Source organism: Puntigrus tetrazona, chromosome 14 (assembly GCF_018831695.1).
Source record: "Puntigrus tetrazona isolate hp1 chromosome 14, ASM1883169v1, whole genome shotgun sequence".
NCBI classification, from domain to species: Eukaryota; Metazoa; Chordata; class Actinopteri; order Cypriniformes; family Cyprinidae; genus Puntigrus; species Puntigrus tetrazona.
In genome coordinates this window covers 9,890,798-9,909,511 of record NC_056712.1, presented here as the reverse complement: position 1 = coordinate 9,909,511, position 18,714 = coordinate 9,890,798, and the positions used below count along the sequence as shown (strand labels likewise).

The window sequence follows — 18,714 nt, the reverse complement described above, 5'->3', positions numbered from 1 at the left end:
GTCTGTGTCTGTGTGCATGTGTGTGGTGGGTGTATGTTTAATAATGTGAGTGCAGGGATGGCATGGTGGTGGGGTTTCATGGTTCATCTCTACTTGTTAATGGATGTTCATATAAACCCTCCTCAGCCGGGACAATACAAGCCCCTCGACAGAAATTAGATGGTCATAACCATTGCAGAATGCTGACTGGACGAATCGACCAGATCTGAGAGACGTGCCAGAGAATGATCTGTACATCCATCAAAAAAAAGCACCTGCAGCGGCGGAAGGACTCTGGCTACAGTCCCTGCAGTGCTCAGACACCGTCTGAACGGTCATAAAACTTCTGTCGCAGTGCTTCTCTGTAACTGCTTGCAGTGTGACACAGACTATAGCTGCTTTAAACCAGAACTCTTAGTCTGGAACTTTCAATGCAGAACTGATTTAATTTAGCCTAGCTTTGGTTTAAAATCAGGAACTGATTCCAGTCAGTTTTATTCTTTACAATGCATTGCACTTATTTTACTAACCCTAAACCAACCCTAACAGTCTACTCTGCTCAGAGTTAGTTGCTACTTAATGAGAAATAGCTGACATTTCATTGACATGTAGTCACAAAGCTACTTATAGTTACAATGTCTAAAGTGGACTAAATATAGTGTAACCAAATATTGCAAGTGTAACCAACCTCTGTAAATGTACTAAACATGCTCCAAATCTGATTCAAACCGCCGTTTCTGGCATGAAAAACACAAGTATCCATACAACATACTAACATCACATAGAAACAACTGAGTACAAAGCACACCGTTGGTGAATATGTCTGTCTTGGCTGGGATTGTGTTCCAGCAGCTTCACATTTACTGCTTGTTTCTGGAAACCTGTTGATTGTTAGAGAGAACTCTGTTACCTTTTCACCTCCCAATCTAAAGCCGAAACCCTCTCATAATATTTCTGTAAAGCATTTTTAAAGTTTTCTCTGTTCTACCAGCCATGATGAGCTTCATAATGGCATCTCTGGGCAGCCCAATCTCTCTTATGGAGCCGAGAGTGGGATCTGATCACCCTCAGCAGCACTAGTTAAAGGTTTGAGCGATTGACTCTCCCCTACAGTCTCAAATGCAGTAAACTCCATTTGCAAATCGGTTGGCAAACTGTGTTTATCCACCAGAGCAAAAATAAGTGGATAGAAAATGTTACACCACAGATCATTTGAGGGTAAGAAAATGTCTAAATTTGTATTGCATTCACAGGCTTTGCTTGAAGAGGAACATAAACCCAGGTTGTCCAGTTAATTGGATTGTGAACTCAACAGCAAATTTGCCACCAATCAGTCACTGTAAGAGGGTATTGTGTGCTCAATTATCACAAACAAAAGACTATTCGATCCCTTTGCGACATTCCCAAAGCATCGAGCCCAAAGCATTCAAAAGAATGGTTCTGTAATGTCCTGCTGTTTTATCTTTTTGCAGGAATACACCATTGATGTCTTCTTCAGGCAGAGCTGGAAGGATGAACGGCTGAAGTTTGAGGGACCGATGAACATTCTGCGTTTGAACAATCTGATGGCCAGTAAGATCTGGACTCCAGACACATTCTTTCACAACGGGAAGAAATCTGTCGCGCACAACATGACCATGCCCAACAAACTGCTGCGGATCCAAGATGATGGCACCCTGCTGTACACCATGAGGTACGCAAGGTGTTACTTTCACTAAGTGCTTTCAAAGTATCAAAAGCTGTGCATTTAAAGTTTCAAGTTGAAATCTTGTTCTCATCTGACATTCTCAAACACTGAATATTGACCCCTACTGTGAAAATATGATGTATGATCATATTGTCAAATACATAGTTCTGTTCACTTTTTTGCAACACCGTTTTTATGTAGCTTACTGTACGTTTCAAGGAGAAATATCCACTGAGTGGCACTAAAACATAGGTTCAATATGGGTTCAATATAGGTTCAAACCCTAGCACAATTTTATTACATTGACCCTAAAAGATAATGCTTTGTCATGTAGGAAATATGCCCTACACCAACTTTAAATCCAACTTTAAACCTACCCGATGCAACAAATGCAAAACTGATGAAGCATTTGTTGATGCAACCGTGCCATTTCAACTTCCTTTTTGCAAATATCTGTTTTGTTGAACCGTAGTTACACAGAATTTTAAACCGGAGCTCCTCTCAAGTACATCTCTGTTCTCTGTGAGCTACCGAACAAACAAACAACCAGTCTATGAAAAAACATAGATATGAAGCTGGATATGTGTGATCCTAACGTTCAAAAGCATTAGTTTTTTAAATATCCCAGCATATTAATATTGTTTTGAAGTTATTTCATGATATTTTTCAAGTAATTGTGCAAAAATTGTGCTTTATTAATTGAACTCTGTAAATTCATGCGAAAAGTGTTTATTGCCTCTAGTGTTCATTTCTTTTTGGAAACTGCAGTGATATGTACTTATCGGTATGTGTTTCGCTAAAAAAGTGCACCAAGGTACATTCATGCCATGTGACCAGGTAGATATTACTGAATATTAACAGTCTTAAACCCAAAATATCACCATAAAATTACATCGGATTGTAAGACCAGCTTTAAGTATTTATGATTTATGATCATATTGTCTGTTAAAAGATCTGGCCTATTATCTCGAACTACAATCCAAGTTTTCTTTTTTCTTTTTTTGGAACATACCCAAACCGAGGAATCTTGCCCTCCAATGATTTTTTTTTCAGTGAATAATGGCTTTAATTTTTTGTCTGTTCCTCACATAATGTTATCAGAATTTATATTTTTGGTGAACAATCCATTTAGCTCATATTGTGGGAGGCAAATGGAGTCATTCTTCATGTAAATCCCTGAATCACCTTGTATTCCCGAGAATTAGAATAATTCATTCCTCACCAGCTCCCACAGTGTGACAGGCGGCCGTATTGATTTAGCCACTAATTAAGATGTTTCATCTGTTTTCAGAAATGTGACACTCAGTTTTGTAAGAGGCGATTTCTTTGAAACCAGTGACTGTCTCTTATTAAAGTGCAGTTCTCATTATAATCGACATATATTCAAGAGTCTGCGAACGTCATCATCAATCTCCTTAATTACCTGCAGATGAAACAGGAAGAGCAGAATTTGTGATATATTGTCGTGTGTCGTGTACACAAGCCCCCAACAACACTGCCTTTCATAATGACTCGATCTCGCCTCTGTTCATCCTGACGCCGCTCCAGAACACATCATGACACTCTCCAACACGTACACTCTCAATTTTGTTTGCTTTTTTCTCTCTTCTAAATCGCTCTCTCGCTCGCAGCTCTTCCTGTGAGCACAAATGCTCCTCGCCGCTGCCAAATCAATGAGAGCCTGACTCAGCCGTGAAACGCAGGAAGAAAAAAGGAGACAAACTGAGAGAGAGACTGAGAAAGAGAAAGCAGCAGACAGAGCGAAATAGAGGAGAAATTGATGTGAAAATGAACCTGCATTTATAGGACAGAGTAGAGATGTTTCTCATTCAGTGAAAAAATGAGGAGTGAGTAAGACAGTGTGGAGAACTTTAATATTTTTATTTTTATTTTTACATAAGATTTTGGTAGATTTTAGATAGATTTGATGAAAGATACAGTACATACTGTAACTGTGGACTGCAGTAAACCATATTAACCAGTAATGGAGCAATGACAATGAAGTAGTGATGCTGAATGAAACGGTTATTTCAAAATAATTGTAAAAATAGTTGTGTATAGATAATTTTTTTTAAATATATATATTCAGCATCAGTACTCCGGTCTTCATTGTCATTGCTCCAGTACTGGTTAATATGGTTTACTGCAGTCCACAGTTATGTTCAAGGTTTCTTTGATAAATGGAAAGTTCACATGCACAGGAGTCTACTTTAACTGTTTAAATGTCTTTACTGTCCCTTTTGATCAATTTAATGTGTCNTTGGTTAATAATTAATTTCTATATTTCTTGGCTATATAGAATCACCCACCCATGCTAGTAATTGTAATGGCATAAAATGTCTGCTTTTGCTGTGTTTGTGAATGTAAATCACAGGTTGACGGTGCATGCAGAGTGTCCGATGCATCTTGAAGATTTCCCTATGGACTTCCACTCCTGTCCTCTCAAGTTCGGCAGCTGTGAGTAACAGCATGGAGTGTTTCGCTTGTTTGATGGAAACTTTCAAACAAGCATATGCAAAGTTCTAATTGTGGCCCCTTCCTTCAGATGCTTACACAACAACAGAAGTGACGTACACCTGGACAAAGAACGCATCCAATTCTGTGGTGGTAGAAGAGGAAAGCTCTAGATTAAACCAGTATGATCTGCTGGGACAAACAGTGGGGAACGAAACCATCAAATCAAGCACTGGTGAGTCGAGACACTTACATATTGATGGATATGGCTTGATTATATAGAAAAGCAAGTGAAAGATTCTTCAAGGGTGCTTCCAAAGTCAATCGCGTGTCAGTAAGTAAATGATGACAGAAGTTCCTTTTTTGGTTAAGTTTGTCCTCAAACAGAAGCTCTAAAAGTCGCACATTGGATAAACATGCAAGGATGATTTTGAAGGATTGTCTGATGTCACAACAGATTTGTCCTTCTTTCTATCATAGTTTATGAAGCACGCATTCGTTCTGTTCTGCTAAATCTGCTGTGCGCTTTAACACGATCTCTGGGCAAGACTCAACAAACCCTGCCTGTCACTTCCTGTGGTTCGCTCTCGCTGTCTTCTCTCTCGCTCTCTCTCTCTCTCTCTCTCNATTTGGTAGCTCAGTAAAGCGAACATATCCTCGATGTGGGGTGAAATCGAGGCCGGTTCGGTTGAGCAAAGGGACCGTACAACAACAACACCCAAAAGACGCACCTCGTGTCATGTTTAAAACATTAACTTCATAACAAATGGATAGCATACTGACAGCTGGATTGTATTCTTGCTAAACAGTTATGACAAACACATATGGGGTTATTAAAATATGGATAACTAGAGAACAGAGGTTAATTTTTATTTTTTAAAGTTTAAATTTTTTATTGCTTTTGGAATAAGTCCTTTATGCTCACAGAGGCAGCATTTCGTTAATGCACAGTAAAACTATTTAAAATAACTGTTTTCTATAATCTATTTCTAAATGTAATTTATTCCAGTGATGGCAAGGACTGAATTGTTTCCTTCAGAAATCATTCTAATGTGCTGATTTGTTGCTAAAAACAACTTCTTATACATAGTTATCAATGTTGAACTTTGAAAGCAGTTATGCTGCTATATATTTTTGTGGAAACTGTGATACATTTTTCAGGATTATAGATAGATAGATAGACCAGATAGACAGATCTAATATAAACATGCGATTTCTTTCCCAGCTGTTTACCTTCACTGACGCAAACAACTGTTTGTAACTCATGCGCGTTTTTAACATAAAACTTTTTGTAGCTATTTAACTGAAATAGAATGCCATGTGACGGCCTCTTCCCACGCGATACACATGCTTCGATTGTGTGCGCTCAGAAAACCGTATATAGTACCAGAAGTTTAAACTAATATAGTTTAAAATGCTTGATTTCAGTGCAATAGAAATTATCATTAAAACCAAACATGTTTTTTAGCAGAGCATCTGAGGAACAAGCTGTGAAGTCACAGCCGTATTCTGGAAAAGGGGGCGGGGGGAGCAGCAGCTCATTTGCATTTAAAGAGACATGGACAGAAAACAGCCTGTTTCTTCTTTCACATTTTCAAAATGATATAATAACTGAAACATTAAAGACACATTCTTGAAACTTTTATATTTTGTGAAAAAAAATCCACTTTAAAATATCTTGTCTGACAGTTTTTAGTTTAAGCTCAACTAATGTTCGACTAATGTTGTTGAAGAAGCTGCTTTTGTAATGCATTGTTAGTGAAAGTGGATGCCCATGTAAACCTGAACTGAACCAAATCGGATCATCTTTTGAAGGCATGAAGATAATAAGTCGTAATTCTGTTCATTAAGCTCAAATACTCGATAACTGTTTCCATTTAATTTCCTGAGACAGTACACCCCTGCCGAGCAATGGCTTTGCTTGTTGTGTCCTGCGGGATTGGTGTCTTCTGCTCAGATCTATTTGTTAAGCTCCGTTTACATCACCCATAGCAAGCAGATGTACTCAAACCGGTACCGGTGACACACTCACACAAATGTGTGCATCAAAAACACACATGCATGCGCCTTTGGGGCTTTTATCCCGAGGCTCTTGTAAGTCCCCATCATGTGATGTGAGATTAATCATTCATTACAACCGCGTGAACATGCCGTCTAGTGTGAAGGAAATTGGGTCATCTGCCACACTTGAGTGTGCACTACATTTTGCACACTTGAGTGTTCGTAATAATCTGAAGGATTTTTTTAATACCTTTCTTCCTTGAGGCCGCAGGCTGGGAAACCACTTAGAGTAAAAACCACTCTAGTTTGTGTCTATGTGTGTATGTGTTCGCCTTGATTAATGATGCAACGAAGGGGTGTGTTTACAAAAATCAAGTGCAGTTGAAAGGCGCAGTGTCCGTGGACACTTAAACATGATGTCATGTGTTATTCAGGCTTGTCTTGGCTTTAAGATAACATTGAACACACGTTGGTATATCAATGAGAGAATTTTCTTTCCTGGTCATATTTCACCCCAAAAATTAGGATAGGAAATAATATGAAATAATATTTTGCTTAAAGAACATGAAGCCTATTTTTGGGGCCATTAAGATTTTATCACATTATTGTCATGAGAATCGAGCAGTGTTACGTTAATGAGAATCTAATGAGATGTTCCATTGAGAATAATGAGAATTACCAAAAAAAGGCGGGGGGGGGGACACTGTCAGTAAAATGGCCAGATGCATTACAGTAATGAGAATAATGAGGGGGAAATGTGCTTAATTATCATGAAAATAATGTCACAATGCAGCTGATCTTGAAGGAATAGTTTGTCCAAAATGAAAACACTGACCTCAATTCAAAATTATGTGTTGTTTTAGCCCATACAATGAAGTCAGTACATTTTTGGATAAACTAATGCTTTAATGGTCCCATTAATTATGTTATGTTATGTTATGTTATGTTATGTTATGTTATGTAACTTTCCTTTATGCCCTTGAACTTTCCACAGTATTAACTTGCAAGTGTTAAAGTTCTAGTTCACCCAAAAATGATAAACCTGTTATTATTCACTCACCCTAATGTCTATAGAAACCCTAATGGAAAAATGCCATTGAATGTACAAAATGACACAGACATTTGAAACAACATGAGGGTGAGTTTATGACCCTTTTGGTTGTTTTGGTGAACTACTGCTTTAATCACAGATTCAGCCCTCTTTCGGTTTGTTGATCTTTTCTGTCCATCGTGATGTTCACATGCTGAGATCTGTGTGTTTTTGTGAGATCATTACTGGCGAACATTGCTTGATGGCGATGGTTTCATCAAAGTGTCTGGGTTTCCCCTGCGAAAAGATGGAAAACGAGAGACTGAGAGAGAGAAGGGGAAAGATCAAATGATGTTAGATACTGTCAGTGACATTGTGCTTAGAAGATGAGACATCTGGATCCCAGGCAGCATCACTATGATGATCAGCGTCACGGTTGTGGCGAGAGAGAGCGACATGAGCTCGCTAGCGGTAATTAGCGCTGTAGATCTGTCATCATTTGCAATGCTTTTGTGTTTATGTGTAAGATCAGACTTCTGGCTCTCAACTTAAAGTCTAGTCTACTTAGCAGCTTATTATTGCCCAAAAAACTATACTCACTGAAATTGTTAGTATAATAATTAGCATTTTTTCATGAAAAAATGCTAAATATTACCTTTTATGTACTATTTTTGTCTTGCAAATATCTAAACACTCTTATATCAAGATACATCTACTTGAGAAGAAAGTACACATTTTATTTCTAAAAAAAATTAAGTGTGTTTAGGCTTGAAACAAGAAAAAAATGATAAAGTTCTCTTACCCCACTGACAGATATTTATGTTAACTGACTTAATTTTGATACATTTTTTCAGAAAACAAAACTTTGTGTAAATGTTTCTTGATTTAGGATTTAAAAAGATATGAGTAAGATTTTTTTTCAGTATAATTAATTGCATACTGTTGAAAACATTGTGTTTAATAACAGTTTTCAACAGATGTTTTATTGCTGCGTCACTCACCTTTTTAAACAGACTCAGAGGGCCGTTTCTTTGTCTTCATTAAATGGAAAAAAAACCGAGTGTCATTCTCTTGTTATTACTGTGCTGGCTTTTAGGTCTTGAGGTCAGGGTGAGGTCAGGCTTCTTAATGAGAATCTTTCTGTCAAGCGTAGTGTTGCTGTAATATATTAGCTCCGTTCCAAACCATAAGGAGCTGTCTATCTAGACAACATTTTTAGGCATCATGCACACGCCCAACTTTTTTCTCTTTATATTCTCAAATATTCACTTTCATGGGTATTAAAGGTTCTTCATGGAGCCGTCAATGCCATTACAGGAACCGTTATATTTAAGTATTAATGGATTTACCGGATTTGTAGAGCATTTTATTTCAGCTTCTCGTGGGGGTTTGATTTCGATTATGAAGCTGTCTTAAAAAGCATCTGCTTATGTAAATAGTAGACAGCAGAGCGGCTCACTGGGGTTTGGAACGGAGCCCGTGTTTTTTCTGGAATCACGGCATCTCCTGTGACCTCCTGTGACCGATCGTCATCTTCACGCTTTAATTAACATCTTCACGGTGCACAGACTGCAGCTCGGACACACACTAACACAGTTTAGTTACAAAACCTAATGAGCTTCCTCAATATATACTGCCTTCAAAGGAAAAATCCCATTTATTATTATTTTTTTAATTGGTTTACATTTTACAATTTGTTTATTGGGTTTTTTTTTATTGTTTTTTACATTTTCAAATTCATGTAATATTTATTTTAATTTATTTAGTTATTTGTATTAAACCATTTTTATTTAGGTGTGATTTTTGCAATGCTTTTGTGTTTGCATGTGTAGGATCAGACTCATTTTACTGTATTATTATAAATTGTATTGTATTATTTATTTTAGCATTAATGTTAATATTTAGCCCTTTTACTAGTTTTTAATATTTATTTAGGTTCTTTTTTATNNTTTATTTTTTTAGTTCTTGAACTTATTTCAGTCCATTTCAGTTTTGTTTTGTTTCATTATCTAATTTATTTTAGTATTAATTTTTATTTAGTTTTTACTATTATTTAGATTTATTTAGAGTTATTTTTATATTAGTTTATTAAATCTAATATTATAATATTGTGCTTTTTCATTTAAATTTTGTGATCTGTGAATTTTATGTTTGCATTTATGATTTTTTTTTTTCTGTTTTAAACGTCACTATTTAATTTAAAATGTAACTTTCAGCTTTGGTTCAGTTTTAGTTTTCTGCTTACCATTTGGACCAGTCTTCATGTCAAGAGTGAGCGTATGATGCTTTAAAATCCTGCCAAATCCTGCAGCAGTAGAGATATCTATTCTTTCCCCACAGTCTCTAAAATACTTATCTTTATCTTCGGCAGAGACACATTCTCATACACGTACAGGCCTGAACTCTCACCTTCTTTCCTGTGTCTCTCTCTACGCACATTTACATTTCATCATGCCGTTTCTCTAGTGGACTGCTGTTAATTAAATTAAATCAGACGTGGCTCAGCCTCATCTGTGCTTATTTTCCCCACCGTGGCTCCGTGCTGAGCTAACCGACGCTTGTGAAAAGAGGAAACAAACTCCGAGAGGGTGCTGTGAGCACTCGAACAAGAAAAGGAAGAGTGGGTTTTACAGGATTAGAGCTGGCTAAAATCCGTCTGTGCTTCTTCTGCAGAAAGGACGAGGAGATCCCCCCCTTTGCCAAGTGGCACCAGCGCGGCATCCTCCACCAAGATCCAAAGGCGTCAGATAGATTTCTCTCTTCTGTTGCCATGGGCAACCAATGTCTTCCTCCATCTTTCGTGTTATGCTTTCCCTCTCTCACTCTCTTTCTGTTTTGTGGGCCGCTTGCCGGTAGAGATTCTCCATTTCCAGGCGGCTTGCCACGATTCTGTGTCTCTTCGAGCGGTTGGGATAATGCTCTGTGATAATGAGGTTAAAAACCTCATGATGATGTCGAGGAGATTTTCTCTCTTTATGCCATTTTGCTCGGTAACAAACTGACCTGATCTTTTCATCCAGGGCTTCGTGAGATGAGGTGTAATTGTGGCATTCCTCAAAGAGCTCCCGGCTTATAATTACATTTATCTTTCCCTCCCCTGCTTTGTGACATCAGCTCTTTCAGAATATCCTCGGTCGCAATATGCGTTTCATAATCCTGCTCTTTGATGTTCTATTTACAGAGCGCCGCTTCTTCACCTGGTCCCATTTTGCGCGCTCTTTACTTATGATCTCCCATCAGGATCCTAAATTAGATTTTTGTCAGCACTTTCTGACGGCGGGTGAACTGGGAAATTTCGTCAGCCATAAATATTTCTTACAGATCATGAAACTGTGTTTTGCATTATTCCATTAATATTATATAATTTGTTGACCCGACAAAGGAATTATTTAGCTGTTGTGTATTTGCAATGTATCATGATTCATTGAGACTTTGATCCTCATTTTTTTTTTGTTTTTTTATTCTTTAACGCTCTTCATGTAGATCCAAAACGTAAACTAAAGCACTTAAATACCTTGAAAGGATTTCTATTCGATTTCTTTGAATTAACCTAAAATTTAAGTTTCCTAAATTTTACTTTCTGTTAGGTCATAGACTTTGTAGTTTGTCTCTTCATCAGAACAGATTTGGAGAAACTGAGCATTGCATTAATGGGTCCTCTACAGTAAATGGGTGCCGTCAGAATGAGAGTTTAATCAGTGAGAACAAATAATTCACACCACTCCATTACATTTATTAATGTCTTATAAAGTAAAACTGCTTGCTAAAAATCCATAAAATGTTTTTTATATATATTATATATCCTAAAAAAGTAACTTAAATGCTCTATCAATAATATTGCTTCCTTCATTGTAAAAGTCATGTGACATTCATTAACCTTTATAAGAAACTGCTTGTATGTATTGTATGTACTTGAATTGCTCATATTACTTGCACATTGTAGCATTAATATTCAGATTTAAACCATGTTTTGCGTTTTGATCCCAAAACTGACCTGCTAGTTGGCTTTATTTACTTAAAGCCAGTTTTTATTCTTAATTTGGACTGTTCCCCATGACCTCTCTTTTGTCCTCACAGGTGAATACACTGTTATGACGGCCCACTTCCACCTGAAGAGGAAGATCGGTTATTTTGTGATTCAGACATACCTGCCGTGCATCATGACCGTCATCCTGTCCCAGGTGTCCTTCTGGCTCAACCGAGAGTCTGTTCCAGCCCGGACTGTTTTTGGTGAGTTTAATTTTCTAAGTGAATCTCGAACTTAACCATTAATATAAATCTGGGGTTACGAAATATTTCACACTTTGGACGCTATTTCAAAGAAGTAAAATATGACACAATATTAGTATTGCAAAGACAAAGGTAATAACACAGTTGAGAGCAAAATTGATTTTGACAACTTAAAAAAAACTTTAGTGGTTTTGCTTTAGTTTTACAGGCTTTCATATATGCACTTTTTTGGTTCAAAGTCTATTTTTTATGTGTATCGTTGCTTAAAATTCAAACGTTAGGTGTTTTAATATTATAAATGGACTGTAATCGTTTTGAGTGTGTTTACCATGTTACATGTTGAAGTTTGAATATAATGGTTGATTACAATTAAAACATATTGTCACTGTTGCCAAACTGATTTTATGACTTCTGCAGGATTTTATGACGCACTGGTGGCCTCCAGCCGAACTGATGCAGAAAATCTGCATAAATTAATTTACTGTGACAGATTAATGGAGGACTAAGGTCACGCTGAGCTGAATAAAGAGGTGAAGGTTTGCTCGTAGATTAAAATGGACAATTCTAACAATAGATATATGTGCTGTATGTAGTGCATGTCTATATATAATAATAATTTATGTCACTGAAGAAATTAACTGAGAAATATTTATGGTACAGAAGAAAATCCAGTTACCTATTCATTACTAAGTTGTGTAGAAATGCATGGGGAAACTGTAATAAATTTGCTAACCAATAGATATTTACATATAGAGTAGGATAAACAGGCTAGTATTTCTCTAAAAAGACAATGAAAAATAGTCCTGAAATGACTTTTTGGTGGAAGAAAAACTGGAGCATGTTTTCCAATATAGCAGTACACCTGATTCTAGTTCACTAATAGAGTCTCTATGACCTAAATTGGCTATTTTAGGTATAAAAACATCCAAAATGTCGCCGTGCTCCAGGATCATGACTGAGAAACACTATTGTAGAAGAAGAGGTGACCTTCAAGCCATAAAATGCACAAGGAGCCCTGGGAGCCCCTGGCTCCAGGGCCCTCTGCCCTAGATTAGAGACTTTAGCGGGGAAGCCGGTCCTTTCTGAGCATTTCTGTGAGGATTTAAGGAGCTCAGGTACGGAACAATTTGGTTACTGTGGAGATTCCCTGAGCTCTGTGTTGCTAAGCAGGTAACGTTGAGAAGATGAGCCCTCCTGGCATAGGTTCAGATGTCTTTCTACCCCTACCGCCCGTCTCTCTCTTTTTGCCTGTGTCTTTATTCTCTGCCTGTCCCTGGAGTCCTCCGGCAGTTCTTCAGCTGTCCCAGTCACTCTTTCTGTCTCTTATCTTTCTCGCACTATCCAACTATTATATGAGCCTTTTAAACAACGTGCCATCAGGCAAAAAAAGAGTTAGTGCTCCCAAAAGAGATCTCGCCTTGTCCAATAATAACCCTGAAATGTCAGTGTATTAATTGTAGAGCATCAGATGAATTTGTAAAAAAGCTCTGACTTGTTGTGGATTGCTTATTAGAGTTTTATGAGGTGTTGAGTTATTAAAGTTGAAATAGAGAGAATATCATTAAAATGGAGCTCAGATAAGCATGAAGGCGGTCGAGAGCTACATAATTGAAAACCTGCTCCAGGCTAAATAGCTCTGGAGCGTTATCTAATGTATACTTTATTATGACGCTTGTATGTACACAGCTCGGCCATGTGTTTTTCAGTTTGTTGCATTAGTAAAGAATTAAAGGATTAGTCCAGCTGAAATTGAAAATTGCGTTGATTTTGCTCACCCGCGAACCAGTATGGGTTTCCTTTACAAAAGCAGTTATATAGCTGGAATGCCCAGAGTGCTTTTTATAATGAAGACTGGGGCTTTCGAGCTCTGAAAATAACAAAAAAATCACCATAAAATCGGTCCGTATGACTCATGCGGTACATTCTCTAGTCCTCTAATGTGATGCAATAGCTTCGTGAAAGGAGCACACCAAAATTACGAAGCCGTTTGCGGAAAATCTTGCCATCAGCGACAACTCGCAAATCTTCAAACACGTTCATTTCAAACACGATTTCTAAAAAAACACATTGCACCAGGTTTGACGACAGTGATGCCAAATGCCTCGGTTTTTCATGTCGTGATTGATCGCGTAGTGACAGGTTTAAATAAATGCTAAATAAAGCTACCATATAACTTTAGAAGGCATGAGTCATGTGGACTAATTGAGTAGTAATGTTTTTGTTCATTTTGGAGATTGACAGCACGTTTATACTCATTAACTTTTTTTGTTGAATGGAAATAAGCAGCCATTCTGCCTAACATCATCTTTTGTGCTTCACAAAAGAAAGAAAGTCATATGGGTTTGGAGAGACGCGTGTGAAATAATCAAAGAATAATGATAATTTTTTGTGCGTGAAAATGCGATCAAAGGCTTTAAATAATTGAAAGCATTTAAAAGAATAGTTTACCTAGAAGTTGATCACTGTCAAGCCATGCAAGATGTAAATTAATTTGTTTCTTCATCAGAACAGATTTGGAGTAATGTAGTAAGTTTTTTAGGGGTTCAGCTGGGTTTATTTGCAGCTCGGTCAGTAATGATACTTGATGGAAGCTGAAAAATAATTACACAGAATTCAGCCATTCTGCCGGCCACCGTGCCATTTCATAACCTAAATTTAGTGTGAAGGATTTTTCAGATGGTGTTTTGCTTTTTTGAAATGTGCCAACAGAGGCATTTGAAGCCGTTTCAGGCGGTTTGGAGTTTGTTCGTTTCATCTCCCTGAAGTGCTGAAGTGTGTTCCATTACATTTCTCTCCATGCCAAAACTGATACTTCTCCATCCTGCAGTCTAGAGTCTGACCGCGTCTCTTCGAATGAGATGATTAAAGATTTGAACTCTTCAGCAAGCAAATCACCTGCTACCCAGGCAATCAGGGTTCCTGCGCAGCCCTCACTGCTCCCAGTGTTTTAATAGACTCCATATTCAATAAATTACAGCATAATCTACCTGACTAACATTTATTTATTTATTTATTTATTATTTTACTAGAATTAATGACAGAAGTAATTTAATATTTAAAAAAATTCAGCAATTTTGTTGTCAAATTGCACTTATTATTTTTTATTTATTACAGTTATAATCACATAATTGTTGCACTTGAATCTAACAGACTCAATTAGAATAATTTATTTATTTCCCTAGATTTAATCATTAATGTTAATTAATGTCAAATGTGATTTAATATATTCGGAAATTCTGATTCATTCACAGCAGGTGTAAAAATTGTATTCATTTTTTAATTTAATTTTAATTTGTTACAGTTCATTTACAGTTATAATTTTTTTTTAAGCTAGCACATTTGATTAGGACTAATTTCTTTATGTGTGCTTTCTTACTGTAAAATTGTAATATTTAAAAATATTTTAATGTTTAATATAAAAACAATCAACCGATTAGTAGTTAGTGTGTAAATAGTGTGTGTATTTTTATTGTAAATTGAAATTCGAATGAAAAATCATAACATTAACATTATAATAATAACATTATAATCACATAAATGGTGCACTTTTTTGCCTAGTAACCATTTACTTCAGGCATATTTTGAGAAGTAAGGCTAGTGAGGTGGTTCACAAGGACTGATGGGTAAATTTCTCTCCACTTCCTGTGTAAATGTGTTCTCTATGATATTTGCAGATTGAGCTAATGCACTTCCTACGATTTGTAATTACATTTGAGATGGTCAGCTGAAATGCATCCGCTGTGTGAGATTATATTGATCTGTTTTGCCTTTCACTGCAGCATTTCTGACTGATGCATTGACTGCTTTGTCACTGGATGGATATCTGCATTATGGCTGAAGGTATCTGACAGTCAGGGGAAGGTGATCCATCCTACGCTCCCTATCTGCTCTTCTCTGGTTGGCAGCCCGTTTCAAACTGCTGTCATGCTCGTCCCACCTGGGATTGAATACTGAAGAGTTTGACGACGATGGAAATTAATTGGAGGCATTTGTTTACGTGCATGGTCGCGATCGGAGTCCCCAAGCTTGCCGTCTGTCAGGCCGATCTGTCATTGCAGACCTGGATCAGGCAGGAGTCAGGAACGCACAGGTTCCTCTCCAGAATCCCTTTACGATGCCACCGAGTCTCAGCTGAGAGCGTTCAGAGCGCTGCAAACCAAAAATGCCGGAAGATTCTCATTAAGGTTATTGTCTCCCCGGTCCCACGACTGAACAAGGCTGTCATCTACTTGTATTATTTCCCTCAAAAACAGAATTATTCAAGCCCTTCCTTGTAATTCGCAAGGCACTTTCTAAAAATACTTTCATTTCAGTAAACACAGCGGAGTTCTTAGAAAGGGACAGAAATGGAGAAGAATGAGAGCAATTCAAGCGTTTAGAGGCCAAAGGGTTGTCGTGTTTTTGGATGATTAGAAGCCTCAAGACTGGGGGAAAAAATGTGGTGCGCTGAAGATATAACAGCAGGGTCCCTACAGACTCAAGCTTAAGAGATGTTTAGTCTTTCAGAGTTATTGAAGGTGATGTCATTTTTGTGATGTTAAAACGCTTTCTCTTATGACACACAGGTTGTTTATAATGCTATCCGACTAATTTGAATTTGCCACTATGTAAAATCCGCACAACTTTTAAATAGTCTTATGAATTTGTAGGAATTAGCCACTTCGTAAAATATATACGAATTGCCATGAGATTGGGTTGGTTGATGTATAAAGGTCTGTTTAATTTAATTGGTTTGTCTTATTTATTGTTTCATTTATGCAATGTTTATCTGTATTTTGCAACCAATAGCAATTTTTTTAGTAGTTTTGACTAGTTTAAAAAGGTGTTTTATTTTGCATTTCACAACCAGTGGCAGATGTAGAATGTTTTTGGGAACTCTGCATTAGCTCATCATGGTAATTTTCTCTGTGTTGTTGTTTGTTTTCCTCTCAGGTGTGACTACTGTACTGACTATGACCACTTTGAGTATCAGCGCCCGCAACTCCTTGCCGAAAGTCGCCTATGCCACAGCCATGGACTGGTTCATCGCAGTGTGTTACGCCTTTGTCTTCTCCGCCCTGATTGAGTTCGCCACAGTCAACTACTTCACCAAGCGCGGCTGGGCTTGGGATGGCAAGAGCGTGGTTAATGACAAGGTAATTATCATTAATCATGTCCCAGCATGCTTTGTGTTGTTCGGGTGGGTGGAGTATGGAACCGACTGATAGACGTGGTGACAGTGCGGTAAATTTTTGAGTGATGTGACGTCTCGAAAAAAATAAAGTGACTGATGCGAATTTAAGAGCACTTCAGGTTAATGTGAATTTAGCAATTTAGCATTTTTTAGCAAGAAAAAGACCTTTAAATAAAAATTGGGTCTCATTATGGTTTGCCTTTTTAATACTGTAAATAGGGGTTGATTTGGGGGTGCTTTGGCACAATCTATCTTGTTAAAAGCTCTTTTTAAATAAAGGTGACTTGACTTGATTTCATATGCTGAACAACAGCTAAAAGATCTCACTTCATTGCGTATTTATCTGTAAAGTAATTTCTTCTCCAGCGGTTCACTGATATCCTGACTGTAAAGCCATGCTGATAGAATCATGCGCCGTCTATGATGCATGCGGCTTTACGTACTTCTGCTGCAGGTCAGGATGAGATAACCACAGATTAGTCCATTATGATCTTATCATGGAGCTCTGCAGACTTCACTCATATCCTGCTCATTTGAGCCAGGGGAAACTACACAGACTCAGATTACACTGATGGTTCATCTAAATCCAATTAGTACAGATTCATTAGTGATTATTCATGCAGAAACTCTGGACTGATTGATTACAGAAGAAAGTGTCATTTGTATGTTTTTTTAAGTGAAAATGTATGGGGTGTTTGCCTGTGGTTGCTCACATGTTCTAGGTTTTGTTGGAAGCATTCCTATATAGCTGCTAATGTGTTCTAGGTGTTGCTAAGGCATTGCTATGTGGTTTTTAACCTGTTCTGTGTTGCTAGGGAAGTGCTAATGAATTCTATGTGTTGCTATGGGTGTTCTAACGAGTTCTAGATTTTGCAAGGGCGTTGCTATGTGGTTTGTAACATGTTCTGTTTTGCTATGGAATTGCTAATGAATTCTATGTGTTGCTGTGGGTGTTCTAATGAGTTCTATGTGTTGTTAGGGCATTTCTATGTGGTTTCTAATGTGTTATATGTGTTGCTATGGGATAGCTAATGAATTCTAGGTGTTGCTATGGATGTTCCAGTTGTTTCTAGGGCATTTCTTTGTGGTATCTAACATGTTCTAGGTGCTAATGAGCTGCTAATTAGTTCAATGTGTTGCTATGAAGGATCTAGGTGTTGCAGTGTTACAGTGTGGTAGTTAACATGTTCTGTGTGTTGCTATGGGATTACTAATGATGTTTAGATGTTACTTTGAGGTTGTTAACATACTCTGTGTGTCGCTAATATGTTCTAGATGTTGCTAGGGTGTTCTAGCGTGCTTACTGCAGAGGTCAAAAATATATCTGATTTTGTAGATGTGGTTTACAGTGCAGTTATGGTGTGAAATGTCATGTTTGAAATTCATGTTCAAAATGCAAACTGTATGGGAAAAGTTATGCTCCAAAATTTAATACTCAAGCCTTAAAGAGTTTTTTAACTCATTTATAAACCAATAATGAGAGAAAGATGATCCAAGACCAGCACTGGACATTTATTAGCAGACAAGATTTATGACAGCACAGTCGGTTAAAATTAAGACTGCATTATATGCTATTTTCCAGTCAAATGATTTTAATGACTATTGAGATTTTAGTGCTCTGCAAAGAATTATTGTAATGCAGTGAGGTCAACCCTGAAATTTACCGTCACCCAGTCTTACTGACAGACTTCTTTTCCATCTGTCAGAATCCACAGAATCAAATCTGAAATCCTATTCTCGTTATCTGGGATTGATTAATATAGGTTTCATAGGGTCTCTTCCTTCCCCTAGCCAGACTCCGTAGCACAAGATCATTGCTTATTCATGAGACTTCAAATCTCCACAAATCACATTCTTCCCACTAAAGGTCAGTCAGCCAATCAGAAATGACAGCCTGTAGAATTGGCATGTTTATGCAGATTTTTGCACTGTCTTGTTCTGTCACAGTCACAGAGAGTAGATGTTCATTTCTGGGTTTCTAATAGATTTGGTGCCACTACAGTGAACATTTGCTAAACTTTTAAGATAAAGTCATGTTTTTATGCAAAAATGTTTAATTAGAAGAAAATCAAGCCCTTTACTCTTTGCAATGCAAACAGATCTTGTTCTCATTACTGTAATCCCATTCATATATGTGTGTATTTACTTATTTTTATATAT

The 18,714-nt window shown here is 37.3% G+C and overlaps 1 protein-coding gene across 1 annotated transcript in view; it reads left to right on the top strand.

Moving 5' to 3' along the window:
• Nucleotides 1–16,585, top strand: part of LOC122358214 (gamma-aminobutyric acid receptor subunit alpha-2-like) — a 22,586-nt gene extending 6,001 nt beyond the window's left edge. Inside the window, exons 5-9 of the mRNA XM_043258002.1 lie at nt 1,452–1,672; nt 4,041–4,123; nt 4,212–4,355; nt 11,229–11,381; nt 16,314–16,585. Of these exons, the coding sequence (XP_043113937.1) occupies nt 1,452–1,672; nt 4,041–4,123; nt 4,212–4,355; nt 11,229–11,381; nt 16,314–16,585 (873 nt within the window). The remainder of the gene's footprint in view (nt 1–1,451; nt 1,673–4,040; nt 4,124–4,211; nt 4,356–11,228; nt 11,382–16,313) is intronic.
• The last annotated feature ends 2,129 nt before the right edge of the window (nt 16,586–18,714 follow it).